At 34.4% G+C, this 18,802-nt stretch overlaps 1 protein-coding gene across 3 annotated transcripts in view; it reads left to right on the forward strand.

Moving 5' to 3' along the window:
* The window catches only part of ATRNL1 (attractin like 1), a 429,854-nt gene that overhangs the window by 179,044 nt on the left and 232,008 nt on the right, over positions 1-18,802 (forward strand). For all 3 annotated transcript variants that reach the window (XM_005520769.3, XM_088059554.1, XM_088059555.1), the window contains exons 22-24: positions 1,941-2,035; positions 2,671-2,749; positions 3,936-4,093. In XM_005520769.3, the coding sequence (XP_005520826.1) occupies positions 1,941-2,035; positions 2,671-2,749; positions 3,936-4,093 (332 nt within the window). The remainder of the gene's footprint in view (positions 1-1,940; positions 2,036-2,670; positions 2,750-3,935; positions 4,094-18,802) is intronic.

Genomic DNA, 18,802 nt, shown 5'->3' on the forward strand with positions numbered 1-18,802 from the left:
CAGAACTGTGGTAGCTAATAATAGAGAAAGTGAACTTCTCACTTTTGAATGTCATGGTAATTCCTTTCATGTAACTCCTTTGTGGCTTCCTTCACACTCAGGATATTCTGTAGTTCTATGAACCTTTATTGTCTACTTTTCCTTCCACACTCACTATAAAAAAAAAAAAAATCCAAAAAATGCCTGAACAAACCAAACCAAAACAATTTTCTTTAACTATCAAGACAATATATTTTTTTCTCTTTCTGTGTCAGCCTTCCCATTGGATACAACAGTATGTGTTTTTTCAGATGATGTGTTGCTGCAGAAAAGGTGATTGTCAGCAGTAAGCAAACTATTGAATCCGACAAAAAGCTGACACAGCTTTTCTTCTGCTTTGACTTAATCTTTGACTCTCTTTGTATTTCCTGATTTTGTTTTTATGATCACATATTTTTTATTTGTAACACAGTTTGTGTGGTTTTGTAACTAGAAGAATGTCAGCAGGCCAGGGATCAAAATAATGCTCTACAATTATTCCCTAGGTTGTAGCCCAGAGATGTTGCCGTATTTTAACTTGCATAAAATAATTATCAGAATCATGTACTCTTATAAGTCACCTCCTTATTTCCTTTGAGAGGGGGAAAAATAGAAGCTTTTGATCCCTGTAGAACTGTAATGGTAGAAGATTTAGAAGATTTGTTCTGTTGGATCTGAATATATCTGCCCATGTAACAGAGCATTCAAGATGCATCCACCACACCCACCTCTGGTTCACAACTGTGTTGCACAGGGATGATTTATCTCCTATCACAATTTACATCTCTGAAGGATCTGCTGATTCTTAACTCTCTGCACTGGACGTTTCCTGCTGGGATTCTTGATGGCTCCCTCTATAAATTGCAACAACAGTAATTACTGGTGACCTTTTATTTTTCTTACATTTTGGAGGTGCTGGAAACCTGCTTCATCCTGATGAGTCTGCTTGTGAAAGTCTGCTTTTCTGCTTTGCAGAAAAGTTCCTTTTCAGTCATTCCTCGAGCCGTGACCCAAGCAAGGGTTAATCTTGTTCCTCTGGCTTTGGGAACACAACAGATAGCCCAAGACTTATGTCTTCTGACTTGTCCCAGTCATTTTCTGCTCCTTCCAGGAAGGGCTGGCCATGGGTTGTATCATCTGAAGGTGGCTGTTTCTCTGTCTGCACCTCTGCCAGCCCAGCAGATTGTCAGTGAGCAGTGACGAGAGCAGCGTGTGGGAGCTGCCTGGCAGGCTCTGCTCCATTCATAGGGTGAAAGAAAAATGTCTAGCACAAAAGCCAATGGGGAGTAAAATGTAATTTCTTTTTTGAACAATACTAAACAACCCCTTGTTTCCCTTGTATGAAAAAATTTATATCACTTAACAAAATGTCTTAAAATTCTGTCAATTTAGAAAGGAAATGCTTGATGGTCACATAATTTCTCTTCAAAGTTCCGTTGTGCCATGTAGTTATTAACAATCTTATTTACTACAATAAATAAGCGTTCATACTGTATAATTTTAGTGCAGATGCAACTTTTTCCAAATTTTTTAAACTTAGTAATTGAATAATTATTTTAAAGTGAAATTAGGAAACTGGTAATGCTCTAACAACACTTAATACTCTATTTTGGAATAATTATTTCACAAAGAATGGCTATTCAAGTTATGTCTAAACACTGCTCTGACTCCATGATAGAATTGGTTTCTTAATTTATTTATTTTTGCTCAATTTTATTTTTTCGGTTAAGTAAATTGAATTTTTAATTGTTTCAAGACTTTATAGTGCAAACACTTCAACAGTGAAACATGTGTGAATAATTCTGACTTGTGGATTTCTCCCTGACTTTTAAAATCAATAAGAAGGGTAAACCTTTAGGTACTTGCATAATATAGAACTATACACTTTATTGCATTATTTTAAATTTTTGTTTTGCCTACAGACAGCCTTTTGATTGATTATCAGTTTACCTTCAGCTTATTACAAGAGGACGATCGTCATCACACTGCCATAAACTTTATAGCAAATCCAGAACAGGTAAGAAAATATTAATAATTTTAGTTAAGTTTTAGAGACTCAGAATTAAGATTTCCATTGTGTTTGGCATTGATTAAAGGTTTTCAACGTGTCTATAAGCTTTTAGAGATAGTTCATGTTTTTTTGAGAACTGCAAAATTAGTACAGTGCCTTCATTGAGAACTCTTTCTACATGGTAGATTCCTTCAACTTAATCTATACTCTGAAAAATTATCAGTTTGTTTATTTTATTGTTGTTCCCATGAATAGCAAGTTTTAGTATCTTGCTGAGATGAATTGAAGGGGTGTACCCTTCTGCCAAGAAAACATTTTTAGGTGAGGAAAGTAATTTTTGGCTTGTGATCAGAATGTAGGCATTTGCCATATATTTTTTTTCATTAATTTTATGAAGACAATTATTTTGCTATACTTAAGACAATCTACAAGCATAACTGGTGTAGTTATATGTTCAATTTTACCCTGTTCTTACCAAAGCAAAAGAGAGAATTGCCTTTGGCAGTGAATCATTACCGTTTATGTTTAAAATGAAAACTGGAAGATGATTAAAAAGCTGTATTCGGTTCTGTGCAATGGAGTTACATGCAATACATTCTGATATGTTTTGTTAACTTCCTTTTTTCTTTTTTTTCCCCTAGTCTAATAAAAATTTGGATATATCAATTAATGCATCAAACAACTTTAACCTCAATATTACGTGGTCTGTTGGTTCTACAGGTGAGAGTGAATTTTGGTATGATGAGTTTTTCCCCAAACGATTTCATGATCCTTTGAGCTGTTTTAACCTGATTGTCTCTTTGTTGCTAATTTTGATAATAAAACTTTGCCAAATGTGTTCTTTTGCCATTATCATTATACTGTTATTAATTATATTATTTAATCCTCAGATGATAATTTGCAATCTGAATAAAGCTTCATTAATATGTTGACTTTCTCTCCTATTCAATTAAAATTACTTTGGTAGGAAAAGCTTGTAGCGTATTTAAGTTTTTAAAATGACAGTGTTATGAAATGCTGTGATTTTAATTAAGATAAATTACTTCCTTAACTACTGCAGAGACTGAGATTTTATTTCTTTGTTTCAGTGTTCAAGCTAAAAATTTAATTATTAACCTTTACGTTGATATCAAACAATAAAGTTCTTCTGTGTATGCTGATAAAAGGAACTGCTTATCTATATTTTCCTCCAGCTTTGAACCACATTACTTTTCTTTGTTTTAATTTAGACAGTTTTTTTGAATTGGTTCTATTGACTTTCTGAAAACACATCCAAGGAGAGGCATGATGCTTAAAATGAAATAATTTTTAAAAAAATCTTTTTAAAGAAGGTTCAGAGTTTGTCTTAAACTCATTAATTTCTTCAGCAATGCATTTCTGAAGTACTTTACTGTACCATAGCTAGTAAATGCTGTTTATTCCTTTATTTTAACTTAGCTTAGTCACTTATTTGCAAAAACTGATAAATGTTTATTACTAGTTACATTACTAACACTTTCATGAACAATTAAAATTTGACAGCAAAAATGTAAGATGTAGGCAAATTCCCTTTCAGGTTTTATTGAGCTGTTTATTGAAATGAAACATAAATTATGGAGAAAAAGCGCATTATCTGTTAAGCTGACCATAATAACTATCTTATAAAATTCATGTTACTTCTGTCACGTTTCCAATTTATATACAATTTTTTGACACCAAAGTAATAATTTCTGTGAATTCTCTGTATGTATATTAAATATACTTAATGTGCCACATAAACTATAATAAGGGGTTCTTTTAGAGGGAAGACACCAAAAGCAATTAAGGATTTATGTTTCTTATGCAAATTTACTTTGGCATCTTTAATGATGATTAATATTTTTCTCAAATATATATATTTACACCTGATCTTGTAAATTTTTTTTAGCTGGAACAATATCAGGAGAAGAGATTCCTGTTGTTTCCAAGGTTAATATTAAGGAATATAGAGACAGCTTCTCCTGTGAAAAATTTAACTTTCGAAGCAACCCAAACATCACTTTCTATGTCTATGTCAGCAATTTTTCCTGGCCAATCAAAATACAGGTTAGTGACTGCTTTGTGCTTTTAGAGATGTTTTTATTTCAGCTTTACTTTGAATTTAATGATTCCACTCATACAGAAAGTATATACAAACAGAGTTATTTGCATGCTGTGTTTTCTATGTATAATTATTCTATTATGATGGCAATCATAGTATGATTTTAAGGCTGGGCTGGACAGGGCTTTGAGCAGCATGGCCTAGTGGGAGATGCTGGTGCCCATGGCAGGGGAGTTGAAATGAGGTGATCTTTAAGGTCCCTTCCAGCCCAAACCATTCCATGATTCTGTGCTTTTAGTAGTGAGTCACACTTTAGGCTGTCAATTTTAAAATCTGAATTTAAATTGTTGAACTACGTGTTTAATTGTAATATAACTTCAGCATTTAGATGTAAACACAGGACATGGTACACAAATCTGTGGGCACCTGGGTATTTGAATGTAATCCTTTGTTAATGATTAGCTTTTAAAGCCCCTGATTTTTTTAAATGTTGAGTGACTGTATCAGATTGCAATACCACAGACGTCAGTTTAGACTAAGTATAGTTTATTAGAATTTATGTTCTTCTTTGACTTCATTGGAATCAATTTCATTTGGTATTTTCTGGAGCACTGAGATACTGTGCAGTAGCACACTCAAAAAAACAATGCAATCATGATTCCTCCCTGGCCTGTGAAGTTCCAGCAATATTTATTCTGATGATTACTGTGGCTGCACTTGTGAACACAGCATCCCCTGCATCAATGAAGGAGATTCTTAAGTGCATGAATGGTTTTTGACTATGACTCCCTTACAGAATTAAGTCTTAAAAATTAAATTGCTAAAATGATAATAAAATTTCATAATTCCTGATGATTTACTTCAGAAACAAGTGCAAGCTGAAAATATTTTGCAGTTAACCATACAAACACGCTACAAAATTTCCATTTTAGTGGGAAAAAGCTTCCACATTTTTGTAAAATACAGAACCTAAATTTATATCTCTGTATATAAAAATATATTTAAATATATATAGGAATATAAATAAAAATATAAATACAAAAGCATGTTACAAAATATATGTATACATAAAGTGTCCTGGATTAAAGCATTTGTTTTCTGAGTAAACTGTCAGAGAAATGTTTTTGTTGTGTTATGTAAAGCTAGAGTTGTCTTCATAATACCTGATCAGTGACTGTAAATATGTGCTTATGGTGTTGAAGGATGAATTTATGCAGCTTGCTAACATTCTTGAATGTACTAATTTATTAAAAAACCCAAACAAACCCTTGAAGACTAGCTGCTTGTTTTTACTCTTCATATTAGGGGTGTTTTTTACACTCTCTCCCACTTCCCAAGGATTGAACAACTTCATCTGCCAAATAGGCTTAAACAAATCCATGGAGTAATTTCAGGTGTAAAGGCATTACCCTCTCTCACCTTTACAGCTGCAAGGTGGCTGTATTGCCGTTGTAAGACAAACATTATTAAGGTGATGCATTCCTGAGACGTGCAGCTCTGTGGCACATGCTGGCAGATCTCAGCTCCTTCTTGTGCTGTTTCCACAGCAGCTTAACACCCTGGTGAAGGGAATCCCTGATCATTGCTTACATCCTCCCTCTTTGTTTTTTGTTTTTTAAATCAGAATTTTCATTGTCTGCCATGCTTACAGGGTTGGGATTTTCTTTATTTCTTTTTGAGGTATATTGATATGTATCAGTCTAGACAGTTCTGCCTCAGAGGAGGTGGTGCTTGACTATTACATAGTCTTATTCCATCCAGAAATTAAGTTACTCAATTTTATGCACCAAGAAAGGAAAGCTAAGGTCCTATTGGGTAAACTGTTTAAGGATTTTAATTTTCTTCTCTTTATTTTCCATCCTAAATGAACAGGTTTTTATTTAGCTCTCAGCCTTTTCTGTGCTGTAATTTCTTTTCAAGAAAATTCCTGAAGTTAACATTGCCCCTATAGGTTTCTTGTTTTTGGTGCTCTAGCATTAGATAACATCTTCAAATTAAAAATGGAATAGGGAGCTTTTCAGAGAAAACAAATTTTGTTTTATATGCTAACTTTATAATTCTGCATGTAGTATTCTGCATATACTTTTAAAAGTATATGAAACCTTCTAATACTTAGGTTTAAGAGCAGGAAATCATGGTTCATTCCAATCCAGAGGCTGAAGTTTCCAAGGTCAGTACTAAATCAGGTCTGATAGTTACAATCTTCTCCATCTTCATAGCAACATACCAGATTTCACCTTCATAACAGGCAAAAGTGGTTGATATTTGTCTATTTGCACTGCAGTCCTTTTCACTGAAATAGCCACACTGCATTAGCCATACCACGCTGGGAAAAACCTGGTATTTTGTGTTAACTCACTGCTGAAGGCCGTATTTAATCCTGCTAGACCTAAGGAAATTATTATGGCTTCCCTGACAGGTATTCTGTTCATTTAATAAGTAAGGTAACAACAAGAAGTTTGACACATGCGTTTTACACAATGCTTTTGTAGAAGACTAAGTACTCCAGCACACTGAGCATTTTTCAAGTACAGTCTGAGTACCAGTCCTCCTGTATTTCCATTATTCATCACAACTTGTTGAGAATACATTATATAAAACATGAGTTCCAAAGGAGGCAGAACTAGTGACCTTACCTCCTTTTAAACTGGTATTTGAAGCTGTGTTATTGATGTTATTACCAATGGTGTTATTGGTATGCATTTCAGCCCTCTGCTCTTGTGCCTCCTGATATGCTGGAGCTGAGATTTCTGGGATTTTTCATTGGGAGGATTTGGGTATTGGAGTTACTGCTCTTTTCTTTTTCTATAGAAAAAGAAGCAGCCCTCCTCATTATACAAGACATTTAGGTTCAGTTTCTGTTAAGGTCATCTATATTCTCTCTGGTTTTGCATTAATTTATCTCCAAGATTTTCATGACTATAAGGAAAAACTGTCCATCCCAGCAGGTGATTGTTTATTGGGATCAATGGCTCACAGCTGCTTCCTCAGGTAGTTTTATTATTCATGTTACCTATTCAGCAAGCTTGGATTTTTTTTCTAAAATGTTAATAAATTAGCCAATGTTAATAAAGCCACCCTGGTGGCTCTACAACAAAATATCTTCTTAAGAAATATGATTTCTTTGCCTTGAAAAATGGATATGTCATGATCGGTGTCAATAAAAATAGTTCTTTAAGGTGTACTGGTCTGTGATAGGCAGTGACCCATTTTATTGTTGTCACTGGTGATCCTAATCACCTCAGAATACAAATTCTTCAGCACTGGATAGCAGTGAATTACTTGCCAAGCATAGAAAGTATATAGGAAATTCTCAGTTTCTTTCAGCTGTACTGCTGCTGTCTTTATTGAAATGTACTGCAGGTTCCCATCAGCCAACACCCTTCTGCCCATGGGCACACAGCCTGGTGATCTCTGCAGCCCCTGGGGGAAAATGCTGCATTTTAATTTCCTCATGCTAAAGGCATCCTATTTAGCTGTAAAATCTCTTCTTCCTTGAGGCAAGAGGCAGAAATGTGACATAGCTGCATAGGGGTCATTAGAAAGGTGGTGTTGTGGGACATCTTCAGCTTAGAGCTGTTTCCACAATAGATCTACTGTCTATTGACCTGGCTGTAAAATGGGCAGGGGCCAGTTTTCCCTCAGGAAATGTATTAGGGCACACAAATGCTGGATATTTCCCTGCTGAATTACTGTAACAGCTTACACTACACCTTTTGTCCATTTCCTGTAATTCAGAGTTGCTGATGAATAAGGATGGATTAAGGCCCTTAAACTTAACTTGCCAAACTTTCGTAAACAACAGTAGCTTATGCATCTTTTCAGAGGAAATCTGTATAAATTACATTTGTTACGGGTGTTAATACAAGTGTCTCAAGTATGAGGATGTGATTTTTCATCCCAACTTCCATTTGACTGTCTTTGACAGCCCCAAAACTTTAGGTGTGTTGTGTCTTATATATCAGTTAAACAGGACTATATCACAGAATGTTCTGGCCTTAAAATAGGCTAGATTTCTGAACAGAATATATGACAAAGCCCCATAACTTGTTTCTGCTCATTTTTATTTTATTTTGAGAGTCAGTGCAATTCAGACTCCACTGGTAATGGAGTTTGAAGGCTGTAACATTTATTGAAAAGCAGTAACTCAGCCTGTAGCCAGCACCTCAAATAGTGGTCAATGGTCCCTGAAGTAGTAAGCAGTCATAAAGCTTGGGCTTCTGACAGCTATGCAAATATTAATAACAGCAGTCACAACATGTTCTTCAGTCTCAGGAAACTAATTTTATGGCAAGGGATTTTTGTTATTTAAGCTGGTAACAGATGTATTTTCTTTTTTTCCATCATTTGCTCCCATATTCTGGAGAGCAGTGACTGCATATGAAAAAGCAAATACCCTTAAAATGCTGTCCTGGCTATGGGGCTGATGGCTGTCCCTAAGGACAGCAGTAACATTCCTGCTTCAGGATCAGCTGCATTCCTGCACCTATATCTCTTTATAACTGTCAAACTTGTGAGTCTCATCTCAACTTGTGCCTGAGCAGCAGAATTTTCTACCACTTTTAAAGCTGAATCTGAGATAATAACTGTCCTACTAGTTATTTCCTTTCTTCCCTGAAGTGTAAATGAAAGATTCACAAGTGTCTGAGTTTTAATTGGGAGGGTCAGTTTAAATTGTAACGTTCAGCCTCAGCAGCAAAGCACTGTCTGGCAAAATTATGTTTGTGTTTAATGAAAAAAAAAAAAAATCTTGTTATACATTTTTGAACATAGCATAGTTAAAGTAACATGTTTCCACAGCATAAAACAATTACTGTTGCAGTGAAGTTAGACAGGGTGTTGGTATTCATGTAGAATGCCCTAATGTGTTTGAAAAAGTTTTAATATTTTTAAGCAAGCCTACTTGGAGTTCTGGGGTTTTTTTCTGCACTGTGGTTTCTGACGAAAACTGTCTTTGGTGCCCTGTATTGGTTTGTACACCAGAACAGAATAATGAATTATGGTGAAGATTTACATTTTGTTTGTAAGTAGCACAATAAATAATCAAAACTACTTCATATATAAATCTTCAAGTGACTTTTTTTTTTTTAAAGCTGAAACTAGTGTTCCTTCAGTTTACTGGCTCCTGTTTCAGAATTGATTTTTTTCCCTCTTAATAGCCTGTGTGTAGCAACTGAAGGAGGAGTGTAATGTAAATCAAGAAGCATATCTACCCTTGTAATAGAATTTACTGTGTAGTATAATTTATTTCTGCTTTTTTGTTATTGTTTTGGACTTCATTTGAATTTTTAACATTCATGAGTGACTTACATGCTGTAAAAGCTGCAAGAAGTAAAATTTGTCAGTCACTGCCATTAGAAATTACAACAGTATCACAGCCCTAATAAATAAATTAACAAATAAAGATCAGATCTTTTTGGGTTTTAAGGCCTTCCTGAATTTTGCTGAGATGATGATTGTGGACCCTTTGCTTGGAAAATGTGTATTTATCCGCATGTAGCTTTGTTTGTAGCTATGCCACCAGTGATTGCTTGCCTAAATTTAATCCCTATGATTTATGGTGAACAATTCAATTTCTAAGTGCCTTAATAGTTTTCATAGAGGCTGCTGAGTAACTGCATATAGCAATGTATGGAGACACTATAATTCCTGAAACACTAAACAGGTATTGATGATGAAGTGGATGCATTAACTTCCAAAACTACTTCAATGTTTTCTTACAGTAAATGTAAAATCCCTGTTTAAAATAGGTTTGAAAGTAGTATACCAAAACAAAAACCTGGGAAAACCATTGAAATAATTTAGTGAAAATTCTGCAAGGAGCAGGAAATTCTGTCAGAACAGAAAAAACAACAGGAATAGAAGCAACCTGCAGTACAGGGTGGATTTGTTTATAGATGACCGAGGAATAGCCTGAAATGGACATATATGTGTAATTTCATTTTTCAGTAGGGATGATAATATTGATCATTAAGAAAAGTCAGGATTAATAAATAATAGTAGTAATAATAATAATAATAATAATAATAGTCAGAGAAAAATAGAATCATTCTGGTTGGAAAAGGCCTCTAAGATCATTTGGTCCAACCTTTAACCTTACACTGCCAAGTCCAGCACTAAACCACATCCCCAACTGTCACATCTACACATCTTTTAAATGCTGCCAGGGGTGGTGATTCCACCATTGCCCTGGGCAGCCTGTGCCAATGCTTGACAGCCCTTTCTGTGAAGACATTTTTCCCAATATCCAATCTAAACATCCCCATTTTCAACTTGATGCCGTTTTCACTCATCCTCCACTTTGCTGTGAAAATTATGCTCAACGGAGCTGGATGCAAAAGTTATGTTTAATGTGCTCACATTTTGCATCAGGTCCTATCAATCCTGGACTCTGAAAAAAGAGAAATTTCCTCCAAAAGCAGGAGGGTGAGAACATGGGACAAGAAGTGCAAATGCAAGTTCCCATCTTAATGTTAAGAAGGAAGTGATCCAAATAACAAGAGATTTAGTAAATTAAATCTATTTAGTAAACTAGTGCTTCGGAAGAGATTTTGAAGGAAGATTGTGTATCTATAGTGTTTAGTATTCTGTCAGCTTTTATGTGTTGGATATAGGCATTAAATTATACAGGGAATTAGAATGAAAGAATATATATCTAAAGAAACTGGGATCTCAATAACAGATCACAAGGCTGCTCAGGATACATTTGTGCTTCAATATTCTGTCAAAGTGGCTGATCTAATCACCTTTCTACTCATAGCATTTAGGTTGTTAGACAACAAAAAATCTGGAAATTCAGGTTTATATCTTTCATGGTATTGGTTTTTATATATGAATAAAATGTATTAAATGGAATTTTTGCTTTATACTTATTTTTAGGGAAAAAAACCTCTTCTACGGAGAAATTAAAAATTATTTTCTAATTTAATTCAGGACAGCAGCATGAAAGTAAAATTTCATTTCCTTCAGTGCTAGTATCTAAAGCTGAACTCAGTTCTGGTTTTGAACACATTAAATACCATTGTTAAAATTCTCAGTCATAGTTACATTATTACAGGTATGTCTGTTACATGTACAATTATTGCATTTTAGAAAGTACTTGAAAATTACTACCCAAATGGGGACTGCTACAGTAATTATGGTTACTTTTTTCTTTCTTAGGCAATCAAATATAATAACAGAAACCTACTGGTTCTTGGCTTGGAAAATGGGCCATCTATAATATCTATAATTTATTTTCTTGTAATTGTAAGGTCAGTTGTATGGAGAATAAATACCAAGGCTGTATAATATGCCCCAAAGGCTTGATGTGCTCAAATCCAGTACAGCATTTTCCAAAATGCTTCCCATGAATCCTAAAGTATTGCTAAAATGAGGAGGTGTTTCCTGATTATTAGATTATACCTTTTTTGCTTTAAATAATGCTAAAACAGTTAACTTTTGTCTTGAAATGTACCAGAACGAAGTTTCCATCCTTATCGTGCCAACTTCCACACCACTCCAATAAGTGTAAATATTCTATTCATTATTTTTCCTGGTACATTTCTTTGTTCCAATCACCTTAGGAAAGGCCTAATATGAGCCACCAGAATAGCTGTAAATATTTAACATTGCTGATGTATTTCTGAGAAAGCAGAAGCCCCCTTAATAGTTCAGCTGATGATTTAAGGGAACCAAAATACATAATTAAGAGATAATTAGTCCTCAGTGATGCATAGTTTTAATTGGTGTATAATTTGAATGTCTGTGATAAGAACTCATGTAACTGATGTGCCACTTGTGTAGGGCTTTCTTTTCCAGGCATCATCTACTGGTGGTTATATAGCACAATAGAGATGTATAGATATGGTATTTGCTAATAAAAATTATCTCCCTATGATGATTAGCAAGTAGATATTGATGTTTTCACCCTGTAATCTCCATTTCTCTTACATACTTACTGAAGTAAATTCTAGTTAGAAAATTTAGAATGCATTAAATTTTTTTTTGCTTCCAGATAGCTTATGTTTCTTCAAGACTTTTGATTAGCTATAGAAAAATAAATCAATTATTCATCTTGGGATTTGAGGTGGGAACTTATTGTGGGTTTAGAAACCTTTTGTTCAATAACAAGAAAAAATCACTTTGAAATATTAAGATTCTCCCTGAAGAAAACATCTATGTCTTGTTGAACTGGAGAAGCCTATAAAGGTCATACACAGTGGCTTCAGAATTATTTGAAAGTAAATGTTTGGCTCATAGGGGATCAGAATGGAAATAGGAAATTGGTGGGAGAGAATAGGTATTTTCAAACTATTTATCATGACTGTCAGAAGGATTAATACAACCTTAGTTTGATCAGGATTTTATAGAAAAATGTGGGCACTGTATGAGATTTCTGTTTCTTATAGCTTTGTTTAAATTTCGTATTTCTGCTAAATCCATGTTTTTCAACATTTCATAGTAAACAAAATAGTGGCCAAAAATCAATTAAAAAACTTCAGTACAGGGGGTTTGTGAGGAAGAATTCTCTAGAGGCCCAGATCTGCTGAGCAGTGATGATAATGATGACGATGATGATGCAATTTTAAAAAAAATCACTTGAATTCTTTATTATCAGGAAGCTAATTTAATGTATTTTGAAGAACACCAAAAGAAAACCCATGAACTGCTTGTTCTCTGTTAGACAAACATATTTAGTGCCTTCAGGGAGACAGGACAAACAATTATCACACACAGCCAGATAAGCATATTGAGCAAAAGGGTAAAGAGCTTGCTGGTCATCTGCTTTTAAAATCTGGTTTTAAGTACATTAGCTACTTGTCATTACTTTTTCATGTAAGCACTTGATTTCATTGCTGCCTAGGTGTTACATCTCATAGATGATAAATCCAGAAGGGTCTGCTTTGGTCATATAATTTGAAATGAGACATAAACTAAAGCATAGGCTTTCATAAATGAATTGCAGTTTGAACTAGATATACTAGAAAAAAAAACCCAAATCGCTCTTGGCCTTAATATTTCTATAAAGGGGATTTCTATAAAAGGGATTTCTATAAAGGGAAACTTGACTTCTGTTACATAGTTCTGACTGACAATTATTGCCACTGTTCAAAAATATTTGATTCATGATAAGTGTACCTTTCCAAGGGCTACTCTTGAGATATAATTTTGTGCTAGAAAGGAGAGCTTCCTCCTGTAAAGGATGTGATATTGTTGCTAATACCATATACTCTATCACCTTTTTTTTGGCTTTTCTCTGAACCCTCCAATGTTTCAGTATCCCTTGGGAGCTGTGGGTGCCAGAACTGGGTGTGCTTTTCGAAGTGTGATTGTATCTGTTTTGGATGCAGAGTTAATGGTGTACTTGAGGAGGCAGAAAAGGGGTTTTTCAGCAGCTCCCCCATGGACACACTGTGCTGCTGAGGGAAGCAGAGCAGCCTTAGTTCCATCATTCCTACTCTTTCTTTTTGTGACTCCCATCCAACATTTTTTGCTGCATCCAATATTTTCCTCTATACACCCAGGAGTACCACAGCTCCTTCATCACAGCACTGAGAATTTAATGATTATCTACCACAACTCCCAATGTTTTTCAATGTCACTAAGTCCAGAATAACATCCTTGAGAATGATCTTCATTCTTTGATTCCACATTTATACTACCAAATCCAGTTTTACTACTCTTACCTTTCCCTTATCCTCCTATACACATGGCTTTGTAAGTGACCTATTATTTTCACTTTCTTTCCTCAGCATGCCAAATCAAAGCATATTAATGATGATATTGTTTTATTGCAAGTTATTGACAGAAGCTTTAAATAGCACTAGAAAATGAAGATCTAAGAATCTTGCTGTGCCTTGCATTAGAAACAAATTTGTATAAACATGAAACACTATTTACAATTACATTTTACATTAGTTAAATGTTTAATAAGTGCCGTGCTGAATTTTTATTCTAGTGTCTCAAAGTGGAGGTTTTGTCGGAAGGATTAATACAGTCTCTTCACATGTAGAAACAGGAAAATATCCAGAATTTCTGTAAGTTCTGTTAATCATGTTACTGTGGATGCCTTAGGAATAGGTTAGGAGATGCAGACATGGAGTGCAGCAGTCTCCTGTGAAAACATGTAAGAACTGCTTGTTGTAGGATACTTGTTTGGAGTACTTATAGTCTTAAAGCTGATAAAATGAATTTTTAGACCAACATGCTCTACAGAAATTTCTATTCTAGTAATACATTATTATTTATCTTATGTGATTTTTATTCATCGTTCTCATCTTTCACTGCTAGCTTTTCATTAACATCCCTCACAAAAACGGAGGAAGATGAATCTTGTGTCTTTCTCTCCTTCCATTTTTGTTTCACAATGTCCTCGTTTTACTTACTTGTCTTTTCTTTTTTATTATTATTCCTTACAGTGACAAGAAAAATACACAAGACTGACATTATTACAGATTGCAGTCTTGTTAAAATTGCCATATTAACTATGAGGCCAGGTAGTGAAAACCTATTCAAGCTGTCAGATATTCTCAAATGAGTGAAATAAAAGCTGTTTGTATGTGTGTAGAATCATCATTTGTCTCCTAATACCATCTTAGTGCAGGCTTTGAATTGTTTTCATTTAAGGTAATTTTGGTTTTGTTCTGTTCTCAGTGGTAGGGTCTGAGAAATTCTCTGCTGCTTACATGTGAGAGGTTTGCAGAAATGACTAATTTTCACAGATAAAAGTTTGTTTTTAGTTATCTCTAGGGGAAGTGTCAGAATTTCTGACTCTGGGAAACAGAACAGTTTATAGATGAACCTCTCAAGGTCTCGGGTCCAGCTCTCTGCTCAGATCAGGGCAAACTTCAAAGTGAGGTCTGATTGCTCAGACCCTTATCTAGAAATTTTTTTTCCCCTGCATTTGTTGAAGGTTCTGTCCATTGTATCTAATCCTCTTTCTGTCCACCTCTGAGAAGACTTTGGGTCCATTTTCTCTACAACTTACCCATCCTTTCTTTGCCCTCCCTTTAAAACATTCAAAGTTAATGACTTCTCTGTATAGTAAAATGTGAGTTCCATGAATTTGCAGAAGACATTCAGATCAATACCAGGAATTTAGTGCAATTCACTGCATTCTCCTTGAGAGTCCCTCCAGCCCCCAGGCTTTAAAAATAATGAAAATAGTTATAAATTTGAGACAATTGTTTTAAATAATACCTTGTGTAATATAAATGCAAGACAGTTTCTTTTGGTATTTATTCAGCTGTTGGGCATTTTGACCCAAACATTTATATCTGCTTTTGTAAAGAAAAAATATTACTTAAATGGTATGTGGATAGTCTCCCTTTTTTCCCCCTTTTTGGTATGATTTCTTGAATATACAATCCTGGGTTGAAAATTTGACTGTGCTTGTGTGTCCAGACTAGAGACTGGAAAGAGCAAGGATAGAGTACATCTCTTAATGGTTCAACCCAATTATCTTAGAGGTGTTTTCCAACCTAAAAGGCTTCATGAATATTATTCAGTAGTAGCAAGGATAAAAAGGGGGGAAGAGTGTAAAACTGCATTTAAACTGAAATATAAAGGTAGAGATATACAATTTTTTATTGCTGCTGTTAGACTTTGTAGTGGAGGAGGTGAGATGTCATTGGAGAAAGCATTCATGAACTGTTCATTCAGAGGATGAAAATGAACTTTTTGGCTGTGCTTTCTCATTGGGGATGCATTATTGTTCCACTCCTAAGCCTGAACCTGGTGTAAATGTGTCACTGCATCCATGCCAAAATGAAGGCATTCAGTGACATTTGGAAGTCCTTTAGTCAGCTTTTCAGTGAGGATTCAGCAGCAGACGTGCCTCAGTCACAGATGTATCAACACTCTTGTGGTTAAGACCCATGTGCACCAGTAAGAATAGATTTTTCCTTTTCTCTTACCCTCTCTTTAGGCATTAGAAAAGGCAAAAAGCTATTTAATTTACATCATAACTGTATTAACTACTGTAAGCTGATAATGCTTTTTTTGTAGAGTGATTACATTGTTGTTTTTATTTTTTTTTAAATTAATAGCACTTCATTTATATTCTGTGGGCATTAACTGCAAAACTTGATTTGTTTTGAAAATCTTTTTTAGCTGTATTCATCTGTGGTAAGGCAAGTGGTGGGAAGGAAAAATCAATTGCAGCTGTATTATTTGCAAAGTAATCAATTCACTTCTCCATTCTAACGAGAAGAGGCATCCTGAGGAGCTGGGAAAATTACACTAATCTGATGTGTTTGGATCTTCGTTTCATTGTAAGGACTGATACTCATCTCCTTACATCCACCTCCTTTGAATTTTATTTAAAGTTCACATAGATAAGGCATACTTGAACACATCTTGAACGTGGATATAACCACTCTGTTCTTTTGACAGTACCTTGTCTTTTTTGGTCTTATTTTGGCTTCTCTTTAATTCAGTTTCTGTAGTCATTATTTGGACCTGACCGTATCTAAAATTATGTGTTTAAAGTAATTTATGAAAAGGAAGGAAACAGTAACTTCTCAGTCCTTGGTTTTCATGCATATTATTCTAAATATTATTCTATCCAAGATTTCATTCCATTATTAATATTTTCATTAAAATAAATTTTACTTGTTTTTATCAACTCTTGATGTAATCAGTAATTTACAAAAAGGAAAGGTCTATAAAGTTTATGGGCTGGGCTTCAAGTCTTGCCAATACACATGGAACAATTAAGTGTTTTAATGACACAGTATCTATATAGGCTCGGAGCTTACAGTAATCTTTTCCATTATCAGGATAAGTTAAACCTGAAATCATGTAAGCAAATATTTTCATAAGCTCCTCTATCTGTTTTAAAATAACATTTTAATAATTTAACATTTTAATAATAATCATTTCCTCATGATTTGAACTTAAAATAATTTCACAATTCCTTTTTTTTCCCGTATATAATCATTCTGTTCAGACACATTTGTTTTTGTGCAAACATTGTCTATGACATCAGTAGCTCTTCATTCTTCCTGGTGTATATTCCCTTTTTTGTATTTATACATGGCAATCCTATTCCCTGTCAGCCTTTTAGCTGGCAAAGGAAGCTCTTTGTGTTTGTCTGTTCTTTGTGTTTAAGATTCATTTTCTGTTCCCCTCCTGGCCACCCTAATGGCTCTTCACCTTCCGCTTGAGTCTTTCAGCAGAATGACAGCGCAGGGCACAGTTATTAGTCTGTCAAAACATCCTTTTGCAGTTAGAAGATTAAATTGCACAGTACCATTGTTATCATTACAATTTTGGTTACTCCATTAAGATGTCTCACATTCCATTTGTATTTTTCTTTATGCTTGGCTGGTGTGGTTGGAGGAAGTTGCTTTAGCTCTGTTTATTCTACACCTGTTATAGCCTAATGGAAAACAGGACTTCTGTTTAAATAATAATAAAAATAATAATACATTCTCATAACAATTTAACTTGAAATAATAAACTGATTTTGTTTGAGGTGACAAATTGGAATTATATTCTAGTATCATAGAATTTTATCAGTTAAGGAAACCAATGAAATCAGAGTGCCTAATTGCATTTTGTTGATGCTTTGTCATAGGAGTACCAATGTGAATTTATACTCCTTAGTTTGCAAATACTCTATAAGATCATTAACTGGCCTTTCATTTGTGGGATTTTTTTGCATGGTTTATCATTCACAGTGATAAATTGCATGATATCATAATGTTGAACTAACAATTTCTGTTTAGGTCCACTTGCATGCTGTCTCCATTATCACAAATACTGAGTTACTGCAGTGGCATTCACTATGTGCAAAATAAGTTGTATGTGAATTTTTATTTTTCTAAAATAACCTATTCTTAAATTCTTGCTTATATTTTTTAAACTGTTTTGTTTGGGTTCTTTTGTGATATTTAAACATCACCTTTGTTTAACTCCAGTCAGTGTGGTGTAATGAAGCAAATTGTGGTGGAAGGGATTTTTTATTTTGCTATTTTTAGTTTAAACTGATAATTATGGAAGATAAAGTTGTGACAATTTAGTAACAATGTGATATTAGGTGTGCTTAGGTTAATTGTGTTTTTTATCAGAACGACTTAAAGGAAAATGCTACATCATTGCAATGACATTTCCAGGGTTTCTAAAGGGAAAGATTTAGTTGTTACTAATTGTATACAATGCTAATGCTATGGTTTTAAAAGGCTTTTTAAACCTACAACATAGCATAAGAAAGTTATTTAAATGATCAGACTAAATAATATTATACTGTAAAAATTCTACTGCTAAGCTGACACCTCTTGTATTAGCAGCGTTCAGACAGGAACTTGGGATACAAAGAGAACAAAATGAAAGGCCTACAAAGTCATAAACCAGGATTAGTTGTGATGAAGAACAGTGTTTTAAATAAAATTTTTAAAGGAGTCCTTTTGCTCTATTCAGCTTTTCCTGGTTTTAACTTGAGAGTTCAGAACATAGTAAAAATTGTGAAGAGGTTTAGGAAAAATGACTTAAGACAATACTGAAGTGAGTTCACTTGTTAAGAAGACTTAAGGGTGATGCTGCAGCTCAGGTTGTTTGAGTGATGATGGGGGAAGGAGAAAGACAAAGGGAGCAAGGAGAACAAACAGGACGTAATATCAGTTGGAGATAGTTTAGACAAGCTGAAAGGAAAGGTGACACAGACAGTTTCTAAAATCTCTGAAACTGGACATTTTAAACAAAGGAATTATATAAGCACCTCTCTGGACAGA

This window comes from Pseudopodoces humilis, chromosome 9 (assembly GCF_049639895.1).
Source record: "Pseudopodoces humilis isolate 2021_Gansu_Grassland_sample_001 chromosome 9, ASM4963989v1, whole genome shotgun sequence".
Taxonomy (NCBI): domain Eukaryota; kingdom Metazoa; phylum Chordata; class Aves; order Passeriformes; family Paridae; genus Pseudopodoces; species Pseudopodoces humilis.